We start from the raw sequence: 16036 nt of genomic DNA on the forward strand, positions 1-16036 counted from the left end.
TGTTTATTCTATTTAAGCTTGCAAAAAGTCTAAACAAATTCAAATTCAAAATGTAAATGAAGTAAGAAACAACATGATTGAAGTACAGAAGTAAGGGAATGAAGAACATAATTATCCGACTGAAGTAAATTATCCAAATCCAGATATTTAGCCTCAACATCGGATTTTCCTCTTTATATGTTGTTCAATATTAGCCTGTAATGCTGCATTGGGTACCATATTTAGTTCATTTCAGAGATCTTAGTTCATTTTTGAGATCTATTGATTATTGATAAGTGAATGACAAATGGAAAATATATCAAAGTAAGACTGAGAAAAACATTATAATAAAGAAAAAATAAGCCATTATAACAACACTTCAGTCTATTCTCTTTATGCTCACAAAAAGTTTTAACAAATTCAAATTCAAAATGTAAATGAAGTAAGAAACTACAAGACTGAAGTACAGAAGTAATAAAATGAAGGACAGAAATATCCGAATGAAGTAATAAAACAACCAGCTTCAACATTGGTTTCTCCTATTTTTCTTGTTATTCTCCTCCTGTATCTTATCACAGTTTCTTGAATCATGCCGACCAACCTCGCCGCATTTTCCACATTTCCGACCAGGCTTGGACATCTCTCTCATTTCCTTCTCAAGCCGAGAAAGACGTCGACCACAACCTTTGGTTTTGACGACATTTGGCGGATGGACATCTATTTGACTAGGGACATGTGATCCATAAAAATTCTCAATCATTAATCTCTTTTCACTAATTGACAACACATTTCCCTCACCAAGTACTTCTTTTCTCCCTTCAGCCATAATTTGTCTAAATGCTCGAATTTTATCACCATCTCCTTCAATAAGTCGTGCAATATCATAAAAATCTCCATGCATATCCTTATACTCCTGCTTCATCTCATCCACAACAATAAATGTTTCAATATCATCATCAAACCCACAATGCACAGCCTTGGCAAATTTAGACTTCAACCAGCGTCCTCCATGTAACTCATTAGGGATTAATTTCATTTTTTTGTTTCTCAAGACCCAAAAAATGTGACTGCATACAAGCCCAATCCTCCCAAACATCTTACAACTACATGCATATGAATCAAAAGATGTGGAGTATGACACAGTCAAGTTCTTCGAGAACTTGTCGTTGACTACAAAAATCTCATTCTCACCAATGTTTGACATTGTCACCATAGTGACATTGTCAACTGCTTCCTCAATCTCACTTTGAATTAGTTTGAAACCACTATCACTATATATTGTCGAAGCATGCTTCTCGAGGGCTGAATTTGTTTTCAGAGTTGGAATTGTGTTAAAATCCAAGTATTCTAGCCTATTGTTGTTGCTCCTTTGGCCATCCAATGCATTGTTGTAATTCATAAGAAATTCAACAAGATTAGAACGAGACTTGGAGTACCTCTTGAAGAATATGTTCTGAGATTCAGATATTGATGTGGTCTTTATTAGTGAACTCATTCGAAAATCCCTAAAGAATGCAGGCACCTGCAGTTCATTAGTTAAGAAATATACTTCAGAATAATGACATAAATACTTCAGCGTATAGAAAATATGTTTCCAAAGAAGGATACATACCCAAAATTTTCGTGAGGCAAACATCGAGGAAAACCACTCATTGTCCTTAAGCCCATATTTTTCCATTACTTTATTCCATTCTTCATCAAATTCTTCAGGCTCTACCAACTCAGACCACACACAATTGTTTAACTTCTTTTTCAAGTCTTCATTGCCAAGTAAATTCTTTGGTAACTTTTCCACAACCTTGAATATGATGTGCCACATGCGCCATCGATGTCTTGTATCAACAAGGACTCTTTCCACAGCAACCTCCATTCCCAAATTCTGATCAGTAATGATCAATTTTGGTGCAGAACCCATACATTTGACAAAACGTTCAAACAACCATGTGAAGGAATCAGCATTTTCTTTAAATAATAAGCATGCACCAAATGCTACAGGTCTCCCATGGTTATCTTTTCCTGTGAACGGTGCAAATATCATGCAGTACATGTATTACATCAATTCATCAAAAAGGATGTTATAAATAGTTCATTTTGTAAGGTATAATACTTCAGACATTAAGAGTTTTACTCTCCTAGTAAGACTTCTAAATACTTCTGCACTCACATCATTCCAGGGGACTATTAATTCATTATTGACTATTACTAGTACATTCTGTTGAGTTATTGCATTAATTCAGTAAATGTTTCATGCATATGCAAGTTGATCACATCAATAATCATATCATTATAAACAACATATTATTCGTACCTATTAGTTGAATAGGTTGTGTCAAACGATACTATATCACCGTAGAGATGGAAATTCTTCTTAGTAATGGGGTCACACTAGAAAAGACGAGTGAGCATATCCTTAGAGTTCGCCTCAAAATCATAGGTGAATGCTGGACAATTCTCTTTCTTCCGGCTCATCTCATTAAGTACCATTTGTGCATCTGCCCCACTAGTATATGCTCTCAAGTCGCGCCTATAGTTTCTAACTTCTACAACCGTGCAACCAACATAATCCAGCCCACCAAGAACCTCATTCAGTAACTGAAAAGTCAGTGTAGGGCATATGTTTGCACTTGCACAATTAGTATAAATTTATGATGCAATAGGTCAATGTTGCGATTCAGCCTCATGAATCGCTTATGGCGTAACTCCACCATATCATGATTATGTATTTCATCAAATTGATTGACAACATAACCAATTCCTTTACAAAACTTAAAAGCAATTTTAGCCTTGCAAAAACACTTCCTAGAAGAACGTCTACGTTTTGACTCATGCCCTTGCATTTTCATTTTCCTCTGACCTTCTCTACTGCACACAACATACAACCATGTGACATGATCCCCCTTCTTTTTGATCCATGTTTACGAGTGTCAAACCCAACATGTCGTGCATACTTATTATAGAACTCAGTAGCATCATCAAGTCTAAGAAAAATCTGTCCAATGTAAGGCTTTAGCTGGGATGGACAATCAGGTAAGTATGACACTGTTATAAAACATACAAACTACTGTTAGTGGAAAATTTAAACAAAACAAAACATATTCATTCAAACAAGAACAGAAGTTCAGTTTTACTATTTATTACTTCATAGTAACAACAATTTAGTTCATTATGAGTACATATCGCATATACACTACAATAATATCAGCATTTAAGATTCACCAAGAACAGAAGTTCATTTTAACTTGTTATTACTTCAAGATAAATAAAATTTAGTTCACTATGAGTACAGATCGCAAATACACTACAAACATGAAAAAAAATCTGTTTTACTTCATTATTTTTAAGCACATGGATCAACTTTCCAACGTTCCAACGTAGTTTTAAGCTCATTTTTTCGACATTTAATTCATTATTGATCTTTTTACACTACAAACACGAAAAAAATCGAAGATAACACATTGCTCAATTAGAAAAAGTCATCAACCTTCAACTGCGGTATTATTTAATTATGGCTCTGAATCCGTATCAAAAAGAGAGCCTCCTGGATTTCTAAGATCATTCATAATTGATCCATCATTGATCGATGTAGATCCTGTTGATGTAGATCCTAATCCGTCTTCAACCGCAGAATTTGTTAAAGTAGATCCCAATCTATCGATATTCTCCATGAGAGTCGGAATATTGAGAAATTGAAGCAGAATTTGTGAATTAAGGTCCAGCAGCTTTTGATGAGCCCGAAACGAATGAAACACTGCAGCGTGAATTGAACGTGAATATTGCGAAATTGAATTGAACGTGGAATGAAGAAGATCCACGCAGATCGTGGATGGCAGATTGAAGAAGATCGACGCAGAGCAGATCGTGAATTGCGAGAGAATTGAAGAAAATTGCGTGAAAATTCAAAGAGATTAAGATAAAGAGAATCACGTTATGTAGGTTAAGAATTGATTTCCTAAAATACCCCTCAGCAAGTGTTTATTGAATAAAATATTAAGTTAATTGCAATTTAATCATAACCACAAGATCAAAAAATGAAGGGCCCTAATTTGGTCTCTACTTCGGTCTTTAAAATTGGTTCGACATTGATCACTTCCCTTACCACCAAAATATAAAGAAAAAATATACTCACAATTACAATTACAGTACTATTTTATTTATATTAAAATAGATAACCAAACCTAAACTAAAATATTTTCTAAAAACTATAACCAAAAATTATACTTCCTCCGTTCCAACCAAGTTAAGTCGTATTCCTCTTGAAATGTCCTAATTAAATTGAGTCATTTTATTTTTTTTAAACAAAAAACAAAATATTCATACTTACTTTATTTCATTTCATCACCACCAACCTTACTCTCTTTTTATTTTTCCTACTTTTTCTTCTCTCGTACTTTTAGACACAATTTCTTAATCTCTCTCAAAAGTTTTGACTCAACTTAGTTGCAACAGACGAAGTATACAATACTTATAAAGCTAAAATAATTCAAGTTCTGAAAGTATTGATGGGATTAGAATCAGCGCATCGAAATATGCTGTCAAAACAAACCCCATGTCTGGATGGAGGTGTAATTGTAATACAACAGATTACAGACAACATAACGAACAAACTAAAATCCATTGAAATTTCAAAATTTAGCGAATAGGGAGGGGTATATAACTATATATGCATATAGTACATGGTATTCCGTTACACACAACAACAAGCATTTCGTAATCAAGTCCTTTGCCTTACTCTCCTGCCGCTGGTATCACCACCATCCGAGAGCTGGCCCCATACACTTCTCGACTTGCCACCACCGCTGCTGCATTCTTCATCACAGCCAGCCACCGTTTTCAAGAGTTCAGACTGCAGAGCCGCGCAGTTCTCCTTAAGATACTCAAAACCATCAGAGCGCATAACAGCTGCAGCACAATCATGAGAGAGTCATGTCTCAGTTCAAAAGAAAGCAAACTAGGTGTTTTAAATTGTTTTATCCTCCTTTTTATGGTACAGGGTTTCACACATTGTGTTCAGCTCCTTTCTAAAATGTATACGATTAAAATATAGGTTTCCAAATGACCTGTGCTCGATACCTAGTGATCCAGAACGTGAACTATTGCAACTCTATTACATCTCTATGTGCATAGAAACAATCCATCTTTGTTTTTAACAGTGAGTACTAGAGTTAGCTTCATTATCATTTTTAAGATATACTGATTATCAAACAATTATTCGAAACCATATTGGCATGCTCTAAAAGGGTAAAATTGGGAGGAGTGGGCAAAAAAGGGAATCGCCCCAGGCATTTACTAAAGTAAATTTCCATTCTTTTTAATCTCATAAATATTCAGAACAGCAAGAAGGAATAGAGGCTGCATTGTTGAAAGAAGTTTCCCTGCCATCTCAACCTGATTTTTTTTAAAACAGTGTAAAGGAATATAATAGTAATGCATAAATGTCTATACAGCAGAAAGCAAGGCAAGTACTAATAGTGCCTGCATAACAATGTCACAGAAGCACACATCATATTTAATTGATGCAGAAGTAAATGGCACAAAAGGAATAATGTTGTCTACCTGCTAGGTTCTCAGCCGCAAATTTAAGGCAAATTGGTTTCAGTTCTGCAGCATGATAACGGTCTGCCAAAGACAGTATATGTGCAACAGAATTTACAGATATGTCCTTGCAAAGATGAGATTCACACATCCGCTTTAGTCTTCCTAAATCATAACGATCAGCAGCAGCTAACAACTTCGCAATTAAAGTATCAGTTATCAAAGGAGAAGAAGAACTAGATGCTATCATCTCATCTTCATCCAAGGCATCTCTATATACAAAGTGCAGCATTGCCTGTCAGACAAAAAGGGCAAAAGGAACGTCAGCATGCTATTTGAAACATTGAAACAATTATCTCATCAGCCTAAAAAAATACTGTTGAGTAAATAGAGATATAAGGATAGAAACAGTGAAATTCTTTTCGGCAAATAGATTAATGATCCATGCGCTAAAAGCAACTGGAAAGCATGAACATACTAACCTTAAAAACTTTAGGTTCCATGTCTGACACTGTAATATCTTTCCCATCGCTATCCAGTTCAAAAAATTCAGAACAAAAAACTGGAGAACGGGCCGCCAATACCAATTTGTGGGCATGGAATTGTTCCCCAGACACATTAAAAGTTACATCAGAACCTTCCATATTTTCCAGAAGCGTACCAAAATCTGATCCAATGTCAGAATCTGGAACATGAATATGATGTAAACTTGAACAGTCGATGGCAGAAACCACAACCCCAACAGTACAGTTAATCTTCAGGCAGTCATCTTTGAGATAATCTGAAGATTCGAGCATGGCTCTCCTAAAAAAGCGCTTGTAACCCCTGTATTTAATTTATTTATTTTTTACTGATGAAATATGTTGAAAACAATGTTTGTACAGCTCACTTCTTAAAAAATGTACAAAAAAGACTTGTTTTCTGATACAACCAGCAGTGATTCTATAATTGTCTCCGGTGAAGATTTGATGACAAATTTACTCAATTTACCTCACTCATCATTAGAAGTCAGTGGCCTGAACATATTTGAATACACGAAGCAGAAGCCATGAAACCAGATGGTTCAACAAAAATGTATGTTAATTCTTTTCTTATCAATTACTTGAGTTTTATCTTTTATATTTTCATTGTTAGGCTTTGCATCTCCCAGCACCTCTGTCCCTTCCTCTCAATGTTCAAATGCCCATAACTAGCCAATAGGTTATTTGCATTGGGATGGCTATTGCAGAGTGATACCACATGCAAATATCATGTGAGATTCATAGCACACTTATTTTCAACTCATTAAACACCTAAACTAAGAAACGTAATTACATCCCCAATATAAAGCCAAGTGCAAAAATATGTATATCACAATTCATTAGGAAATGCTAAGTCATTCTATGTAACCTTCAAAACCAAGGTACGGAGGTATTCTACGTACAAGATAGAATCACCTAATGATAACATGAACATACATCCAATCCAAAACACAAGGAAATTAAGTGTCAATTATAAAATAGCCAAAAGAAAATAGTAGTATCAAGTATAATGAGGCAAGAAGCACGGAAAGCAAAATTATAATACGAGAAGGATCACAAACGATCAGCAGCTATTCATTGAAAGCATATAATGTATCCATATGTAGCAGTTCTGAAACCATAGCATAATTGAAGAGATAAAAAATATTTCAAATAAATTGCTCAAATGAACATTTGATAGAATATCTAACTAGTGATGCGATTAATCATATACACTACACATTAAGATTATTAAACCCATGATATAAGAATTCGTATTGTTTGATCATGAATAGAAAGCTAAAGAATGTAAGTATTTTGATATTTTAACCAGGCACTACTAATCCTAAATCATAAACAATTCAGTCCAATTCAACTTTAAGTAAATCACAACACAGAAAAACAGTGACAGCTTGAGGTTCAGAAACACTCAAAATTTTATAAGGCGGACGCGATTCAAAATTATCTAGAAATTGTTAGTCAACATAAGACAATCACTCACTAGCAGCGTCTCGGATTAGGTCCAATCAAAGTGATCAACAGTCAACAACAGCAATACTCAGTAGCAGCAAATGTAAAAAATCAGAAAACACGGTCGTAGCGAAATGAAGAGGAATTTACCACATACTGCCGCGGTATTTAAGTGTGTAAGGCCCACTCTCAAGCGACCTATCGAAATGGCTATGCACTTTATGCTTCCCTTTCCCGCTCTGATCAACAAGAGTAAGCTCGAACAGCGCCCGCACATCCGTGCCCTCGCTCGCCAGCGCGATGAAAACCGAGACGTAAGTGGAATTGTCCTCGGGATTTTTACCGTCGGGGTAAAAGTAAATCGCCCATTTATAGCCTGCGACGGTGAAATCATGGCTGGCGATATGCTTCCCGACGCCCATTCCTTTGGCCATGGAGTAGCCCTGGATCAGAAAGCGGTGCGACCCGTTTATCGTCTCGGTGACGGAGCGTGAGCTGGTCGGCGAAATGAGGAGGTTCTGCGCTGGGTCCGGCGATTCCGACATTGTAGGCTCCGCGGAGTGATTGCGTTTGCTTTGGCGATTGAGGTGAAAGGATGAAGCTTGTGAGTGAGTGAGAGAGAGAGAGTTGGGTGATTAGGGTTTTTTGGAATTGAGTTTTGGGGGAATTTGCTTCGGCTGGAGAGAGACGATAATATGGATTTTTCTTCTGGAATTTTTATTCGAAATTACGATTCTACCCCTACTTATTTCACTCTTTGAAATTTGATTTTTTTGGCGAATCAGTTTTACTTCATCTAAGAAAGAGTTCATTAGGTTTCCATATGTATTTTTAACTAAAATTAATGTTTATTTTTATCTAAATTATTTTTTTCAAAAGTTTAATGATGTATTGCTTGTCTCCATATTTTTCAAAATTAATTGTGCTTTTCAAAAGCACAATTAGCATCACACAACAAGGCACAATAAATCCAATATACTAATTGTTTGGTTTAGTTTGGTTCAAAGTAAATCTAATTCAATAGTGCTTTTTACAACAAAGTAAATCACAGCAGAAGAGAAGAATGAATCAAACTAATGAGTGTACATACCATACATACCTAGCTAGGAGATCATAACGCATAAATGATCTCAAATCATTAATTTTGTGAGAATAAATTGGTTAACACAACTCAAAACCAAACAACTTATGCTGAAGAATCAAATTGTGGGCGGAGGAAACATGGCCGCCCTCTCCGGATTAGAGTACTTTCTCCACACCGCTTTCAGCTTGCTCTCCGCCATACCACTCTGCAATCCTACCAACACCTTCCCACACTCCCTATTACACAATCACGCAACACACAAACATCAATCACACAACACACCAATAACTATTAAGTTATTCAATTCTTGATAATCACAAAAACACACAAACAAACATACATGAGCTGATCTTGACAGTATCCCGTGTGGTGCCTAAGCGTCTCACTCCACACCGGACTCCTCCCGAGAGTGCAACGAGCAACGTACACGGCAGAAGCTGCAAGCACCGAGGGGCTATACCGTGTCATGACCAAGTAGCTTGTCAAACCAAGCTCACCAAAGAAAAAGCTCATGTTTTCCATCTGCACTCATCAAACAAAATCATCATCATTAACAACACTAGAACCACCAAAATGATCATTCAAATCAATACTCACCTCCTTATCAGATGGAATAGAGGCCTTGATGTATCGAATCAGAAACACATAAGGAGTCGGTACAGTAAGGTACCACTCCAGCTGCCCGAGAATCGCCTTCTCCATCACCAGCACTTGCTCCCTTGCATAAGCATTGTCCGATATAGCCATCAGGTCACTCACCTCTGGTGCCCATATCTCCTCATATTTGCACGCAATCAACATCGAGCTTATCCCAACGAGCTGCAGCTCCCTCCTCTGAACCGCCTTGAGGGAGAGGAACCGATCCATCACGTTCACTGTGAGGTATAGGCTCTCAGGGGTCAGTTCAAACTTCCTGTGCACTTCAATCAGCCAGTCCACCAGAATGCCTCTCATTTTCGAGTTGATTTCTCGTTGCGATTCCATGTAGTCATGAACTCGACCATCGCCCTAACAACCAACCGTATAAGTAAATTTGATATGATTCTTAGAAACACACAATAGTTTCTTGCATATATACATACTTCAGTGAGCTTGTAGTAATTGTACATGTCCTCAACATACTCAGCAGCTGTCAATTCATTCTCCGAGTCCCCTGCATCGATGTCCACGACCTTATCCTTAGGCTTCTTTGTAACCCCACAGGCAGCCTGCAACAATCCATTAATCCATCAAACTACTATAATTCTTGAATTAAGTTGAATTCAGGAATGTATGTGTGTTACACCTTGCTCCTAGCAGATAGGATGGAAGTGAAAGCTTTAGCAGCCTTCTTCTCTTTTCTTCCACTTTTGCAACTCTCTCCTTTATCCGAACTGATTACAACCACAGCCTCCTCCTTGGGCTTCAGAGCTTCCTTCTTGGCAGCAACAACATCTTTCCCCACCAAATCTTTTCCACTTTCCACCAGTGTCTTCTGCAATCAAATTCCATGTTAATGCCCTAAACTATTTAAATGGATAAATCATTGAATAATTGGTTATATGCCCTCAAATTTTCCACCTTGCAGATGTTTTTCTCTGCTTCTGCTTGTGCATTTGCCAGCAACTGAGCCCCAAAACTCCTGAAAATCACACAACAGTCAATGCCAAGAAGGCAAGAACACCCTACATTATTTTTTGTGTGTGTGTGTGTGTGTGAGAGAGAGAGAGAGAGAGAGGAGGAGGAGGAACCTGGTTACAGGGCGAGTGATTTGATTTTGGGGCTTGCGCTCAACAACAGCAGCTTGTTTAGTTGCCAAATTTCCAATATCTCTTAAAACACGCCTATTTCTGCCCTCAGCCTGCACAATCTTCTGCTTTCCACCACCTACTGATTTAACAAACCCCAATACTCAAGAAATTCAAAGAGAGCCATCTCCAAATAAAAACAGAATCTTTAAGCTTATGATAATAATCAAGAAAGGGCTTATCATGATATAGCTGAAGCGCACCATGTCAAGAACTCACGGGAATTTCCATATTCAGTCAAATATCAACAAATAATAAGATAAAATATAGTCTGTGTTAGTTAATTTACCCCTCGGTTGCTCCGGAATAACAACCCTAGAAGCCATATCTGCTACACAAAACGACGACAAAATTCACCCTCAAACTTGGGATTACTTCGATTCACAGTTTCTCGCTCAAGATTTTTTCTTTCTTTATCTACTTTCGGTGACAATGATGGTGAAGAAAGAGAGACTTGAGCGCGGACAGAGTGTTTGTTATATACAAGTGGAGAGCAGCGTATTGCCTAATAACGGTCATATTATCCAGCTTGAATAGGAGCCGTTGGATTGTGAGCAGCGGACGGTTGAGATTTGGTTTATCGGTGTATTGGGAGAATATTGACTAGCCGTTGGCTGGGCACAGGGAGCCTTAATTGCATTAATACTTCGCATTTTAGTGCCTAAGTAATGATAAGTTATAAAATTACCTTTTCCAATTTCAAAAATTCTAATGCATAGATTGATAAAATATATAATAACGAGTTATTAATTTATAAATACAGACCCTATAAATATTGGAGGAAAAATCGAAAGTGACCTGACAAATAAAAACTATTTGTGTTAAACAAGAATAAATACTACTCCCTTCGTTTCACTCAAATGTCTACATTCTTGAATGACAAAAGATTTTAGAAAGAGTTATTAGGTGAAGTAAGTAAAGAGAAAAAAAGTAGTTGGATATTTTAACGAGGAGACACGAGAGAGAGATTTATTTCCAAATATAAAAAGTAGACATTTTGAGTATGAAAAACTAAAAGATAAAGGTGGACATCTTGAGTGAGACAAAGGGAGTACATCATTTACTTCTCTTTCATTCTTCCTCATTCATACAATACAACTAAATTCTTCTTCCTTTCTCAAATTTGTGCGATGTATCTTTAGTGTTAACAAAGATAAAATATAACATATCTCATATCAATATAAAGATGTAATTGAAATTTTATATAAAATTATAAATGGCTCAAGGGTTACTACTCATATTATCAATTTGTTTTAGGATGAAACCCAGAAATTTTTTATGTCGTACTGTGTTTATCATATCTAAACTTCTCAAATACATGCTTGCTTGCTCATTAGAGTTTACTTTTATTAGCTTTGTTGTAGGAGTACTGTGTTTTAGCTTCTATTTTTTGTTTTAGTAGACGTTAGCTCTTTGGACATGAGATTCCAATTGTTGTTAATTTTATGGTGTGTTTTTTTCCCTCCTCGTGAGCCAATGACGAACCCAGAAAATAATACTCATGGGATCGAATTGAATGAAAATTTAATAGATAATAATATTTAAATAATTATTTAAAAAACATTACTATATCCACAATTTTTGTCCGAGATTTTCTATATGGGATAGTTGATTGATTTGTATATAAAAAATGACTAATTTTTTACTAGTACCAACATTTTTTCATTAATTTGAAAAAAATCAGTAAATGAAATAGAAATACTAATTAAACTAATAATTTTTTTAAAATTACTATGTTTAACAATCCAGTACCAAAACTAACTAAAGCCTTATAAGAACACTTTCCAAAGGGAAAAGGTCTATAGAAAGATAAATTATTTTTTAAAAATAAAATAGTAGTACAAAATGCATTAAAAAACATAAAGTGTAATATCTTCTCAAATACATTTCCCCTTGGAGAAGGGTTTTTTATGAAAAGAAGACAAATATGGTAGTTATAAGATGTTACCTCTCTATTGATGGGGAGGTAAAGATACCTCTTCAAAATAGAAAAAGTTATACTACCTTCTCAAATACCCCTCCCTTTGGAGAATGATTTTTCAGGTAAATATGGTAGTTATATTAGTTTACATCTCCATTTACCTTTCCCGTTGGAGATGCTCTGATAAAATAAGCCCAAAACTTTTAGCCATTTAACATAGCTACAGCAACCTTCATCTTCCTCATCCTAGAAGTTTGCGCTCCCATAAATCATTCGTTGTACAAAAACTTCTTAATTATAGAGGCGCTTTGGGATGGATCCACTACTTTTTCATAATTTCAAAGTCTTACCTTTTCTCATTAAAATTTTGCTATGTAAATCTTGAAATCCACTACTTGAATATAGTCTTTTTTGTTTCACCATTTGTACCCTACAGAAAAAGAGGTCCAATGTGAATGAATCCATAATATACGGATTATATGATATAAGTATATTTCATTGGGCAAAATCATTGCAAGTCACATGATATATAATCGACATTAACACAAAATACTTTATGTTTAACCTTTCGATAAGAGCTAAATTAATACTCCCCGTTGAAATTCCATCGGGAGAGCTCTTAGATTCACAAAATAACGTACTACTACAAGTATATAGATACAATTTCGTACAGTATTACTACTCCTAGTATTTTTCAAATGATTTACCTTTTCTATATCGGAAAGATCAAATACAAATTCTTTTGAATTTGTGATTTTGTTTGTTCTTTAAAATTGATCAATTTACTCGTAGTTATATATGTACTTAGTTGCATTTGCGTAATTTAACGAAATTCTCGTGTTTTAAGCCTTAATTTACTGCAGTCTTGACCTCTCTCACTCTAGTTTGTTAATTTAGTACATAGCGGTCTCTTTTTCTCGTACCAATATTTGTGCCCACTATTGCAATCTCAACCTCCCCACTCCACTATCACATTAAATTTTAGTTCTATAGGAACAAACTATAATATCAACTTCATGTCCATCTTTTTTTAGCTCCATAATATTCGAAATTTCAATTCTTTGTAAACATAATTCTCATGTATTTCTCAACAGATTAGACTCAATCTTATATATCTCAACAGATTCAATCTATAATAACCTCAATAAATATAATTAATCTCAAAGACTCAAACAGTTCTATTTTTTTCCCCAATGAAGACTCATCTCCTCGCCGCCATCATCATAGCATTGCAGCCGGCGGCAGTCCTCGCCGACTGCACGTGCGAGGCGGAGGACGAATACCGCGACAAAGCCCTAGCTCTCCGCTACAAGTTGGCGGCTCTCGCGTCGATTCTGGTGGCGAGCGCCGCCGGAGTGTGCCTCCCCGTGGTGGCGAAGCGGTTTCCAGCGCTGAGCCCTAAGAGCAACCTTTTCTTCGTGGTGAAGGCGTTCGCGGCCGGCGTGATCCTCTCGACTGGCTTCATCCACGTGCTGCCCGATGCCTTCGAGAGCCTGACGTCCCCGTGCATCCCCGAGCACCCGTGGGGGGATTTTCCTTTTAGTGGCTTTATTGCTATGGTGGCGTCGATCGGGACGCTCATGGTGGATACTTACGCGACGTCGTATTATAGGCGGCGGGCTAATGCCAAGGCCGCCGACGGAGGCGGAATGTTGGATGCAGTGCATGACCATGGTCATGCACAACGCGGCGGACTGGTGTCGTCAAACTCGGATTCTGATTCTGACGACTCCGAGCTTCTTCGCCACCGTGTCATATCTCAGGTCTTTTTTTTCTTCTATTTAGTTAAATTTTACCATGATTAAACATAGTGAATTTCTATTTAATTTGCATTATTTTAATTAATTGATGATTGTTAGAGTTGATTATTCATTGCTACTTAGGTACTACTATTTTGTTATTCATTTAGGTGTTGGAATTGGGAATTGTAGTACATTCTGTAATTATTGGAATTGCACTAGGTGCTTCCCAAAGTCCATCGACAATAAAGCCCTTGATTGCTGCACTGACTTTTCATCAATTTTTCGAAGGCATTGGTCTTGGAGGATGCATAAGTCAGGTACAAAATTAATATTTCCCAAACATGTATAATCAAGAAATTAAACACATATTTATCCAACCTTTTGTTGTTATTTGTAGGCAATGTTCAATGTAGGTGCCATAGTAACAATGGCGGGTTTCTTCTCCCTCACAACGCCGGTAGGCATTGCCATAGGTATCGGAATAGCCAACATTTATAGTGAGACGAGCTCGACGGCCCTCATCGTTGAAGGTGTCTTCAATTCGGCATCGGCTGGCATACTAATATATATGGCATTGGTCGATCTTCTCTCCGCCAATTTCATGAGCCCTAGGCTCCAAAACAATGGAAAGCTTCAACTAGGGGCAAATTTAGCACTTCTTATTGGGGCAGGGTGCATGTCCCTTTTGGCTAAATGGGCTTAAATCATGAGTTTGTGCACAGTGAGTTAGTTTATTGGAGTAGCAATTTCGGAATTTCACTTTTATATTTGATTCAAATTTAATTGTTCATTAAGTATACAATAACAACAATTTTGATATTAATGTAATTATTTTCTTAATATATTATTAAATTTATTATTATGATGAATAATTTAAATTATTATAACTAGCTATTGTTGTTTAACTAATACTATTATAACCAATACGTAGCTTAAATTATTATTTGTCCATTATTATATTATTCATCTCCATCTCTCGCAATTTCCCACCACTCATACTTAGAGATGCCCACCGGTTCCGGTTCCGAACCGGAACCGTGGCAATTTTCCCGAACCGGAACCGTCGCAATTCTGGTCGCGGTCCGGTTCATGTTCAAGATATTTCGAACCGGAACCGCCGGTTAACCGGCGGAACCGCCGGTTCGGGCGCGTTTATCAAGGCATTAGGGATGGGGCCGACGGCGGCAGCTTTTCAGCTGCAAAACCGGCCGGTTCCGGCGGTTTTTGGGTGGTTAACCTGGAAAACCGGTGGTTAACCGCCGGTTCAGTGGCTTCCGGTGGCGGCGCGAGAAACGAGGAGACATGGCGTAGCTTTTGCAGACGGTTTGTCGACCGAACCGGCGGTTTTGTCCCGAAAACCGGCGGTTCCGGCGGTTTTCCGCCAAAACCGCCGGTTTTCTGAAAATTCAAATTTTTTTTTTTTTTTAAATTTCAGATTTCAAATTCGAATTCTTCCATTCCCCCCCCCCCCCTTTTTATCTATAAATACCCCCATCTATCCTCAGTTACATTCACCCCACTCTTGTGTTAATAAAAGTTTCTCTCTTCAATCTCTCAATTCTCTCTCTTTGTCTCCAATTTCTCATTTGTGCTATTGTGCTTCCATTTAATTACTCAAGTGCTACTCTTATTATTACGCATTGTTATACACTTATACTTGTTCCAGTAATTCTATAAGTTGTCTTTCTTTCTCAATTGCTAAAACAAAAAAATATATATATTATTCCATATTTCTACATTTCTACATAGCAATATGTCTTCATCCCGAGAAGGTCGTGTTGATAAGGGAAAGGGAATGTCCAAGAGGCCATCTCGGCGATCCGTTATTGATGAAATTTCTCAAATGAACATGGATGCGTGGCAGGTTAATATTTATTATCTACTAATTTAATTAATTTTGAATTACATTACATTATTGTTCATAATTTTATTTTAAATTTACAATACAAATATTATTTTGTAGACTCGAGAAGAGCAAGATGTGGCACATGCTATTGCTCTCTCGCTCTCAATCCCAAGGC

The 16036-nt window shown here is 36.8% G+C and overlaps 4 protein-coding genes across 4 annotated transcripts; 1 reads left to right on the plus strand and 3 right to left on the minus strand.

Annotated features, from left to right (window-relative positions):
* Positions 1–502: 502 nt before the first annotated feature.
* Positions 503–2892, minus strand: LOC121749314 (protein FAR1-RELATED SEQUENCE 5-like). The gene is made up of 4 exons (XM_042143894.1): positions 2857–2892; positions 2376–2571; positions 1592–1995; positions 503–1501 (listed from the first exon to the last, which is right to left on the minus strand). The coding sequence occupies exons 1-4, from the start codon at positions 2890–2892 to the stop codon at positions 503–505; spliced, it is 1635 nt and encodes a 544-aa protein (XP_041999828.1).
* Positions 2893–4506: 1614 nt separating this feature from the next.
* LOC121748385 (BTB/POZ and MATH domain-containing protein 4-like) lies at positions 4507–8157 on the minus strand. Its single transcript, XM_042142702.1, has 4 exons — positions 7632–8157; positions 5994–6336; positions 5533–5806; positions 4507–4878 (listed from the first exon to the last, which is right to left on the minus strand). The coding sequence occupies exons 1-4, from the start codon at positions 8024–8026 to the stop codon at positions 4691–4693; spliced, it is 1200 nt and encodes a 399-aa protein (XP_041998636.1). The 5' UTR covers positions 8027–8157; the 3' UTR covers positions 4507–4690.
* Positions 8158–8522: 365 nt separating this feature from the next.
* Positions 8523–10805, minus strand: LOC121748384 (G2/mitotic-specific cyclin S13-7-like). Its single transcript, XM_042142701.1, has 8 exons — positions 10642–10805; positions 10296–10434; positions 10126–10186; positions 9851–10039; positions 9648–9773; positions 9163–9573; positions 8906–9087; positions 8523–8801 (listed from the first exon to the last, which is right to left on the minus strand). Exons 1-8 carry the CDS (start codon positions 10676–10678, stop codon positions 8681–8683), a joined length of 1266 nt encoding a protein of 421 aa, XP_041998635.1. The 5' UTR covers positions 10679–10805; the 3' UTR covers positions 8523–8680.
* A 2661-nt stretch (positions 10806–13466) lies between these two features.
* On the plus strand, positions 13467–14718 carry LOC121747517 (zinc transporter 8-like). Its single transcript, XM_042141568.1, has 3 exons — positions 13467–14036; positions 14183–14332; positions 14413–14718. Exons 1-3 carry the CDS (start codon positions 13467–13469, stop codon positions 14716–14718), a joined length of 1026 nt encoding a protein of 341 aa, XP_041997502.1.
* Positions 14719–16036: the final 1318 nt, after the last annotated feature.

The sequence above is a fragment of the Salvia splendens genome, chromosome 9 (genome assembly GCF_004379255.2).
Source record: "Salvia splendens isolate huo1 chromosome 9, SspV2, whole genome shotgun sequence".
Classification (NCBI taxonomy): domain Eukaryota; kingdom Viridiplantae; phylum Streptophyta; class Magnoliopsida; order Lamiales; family Lamiaceae; genus Salvia; species Salvia splendens.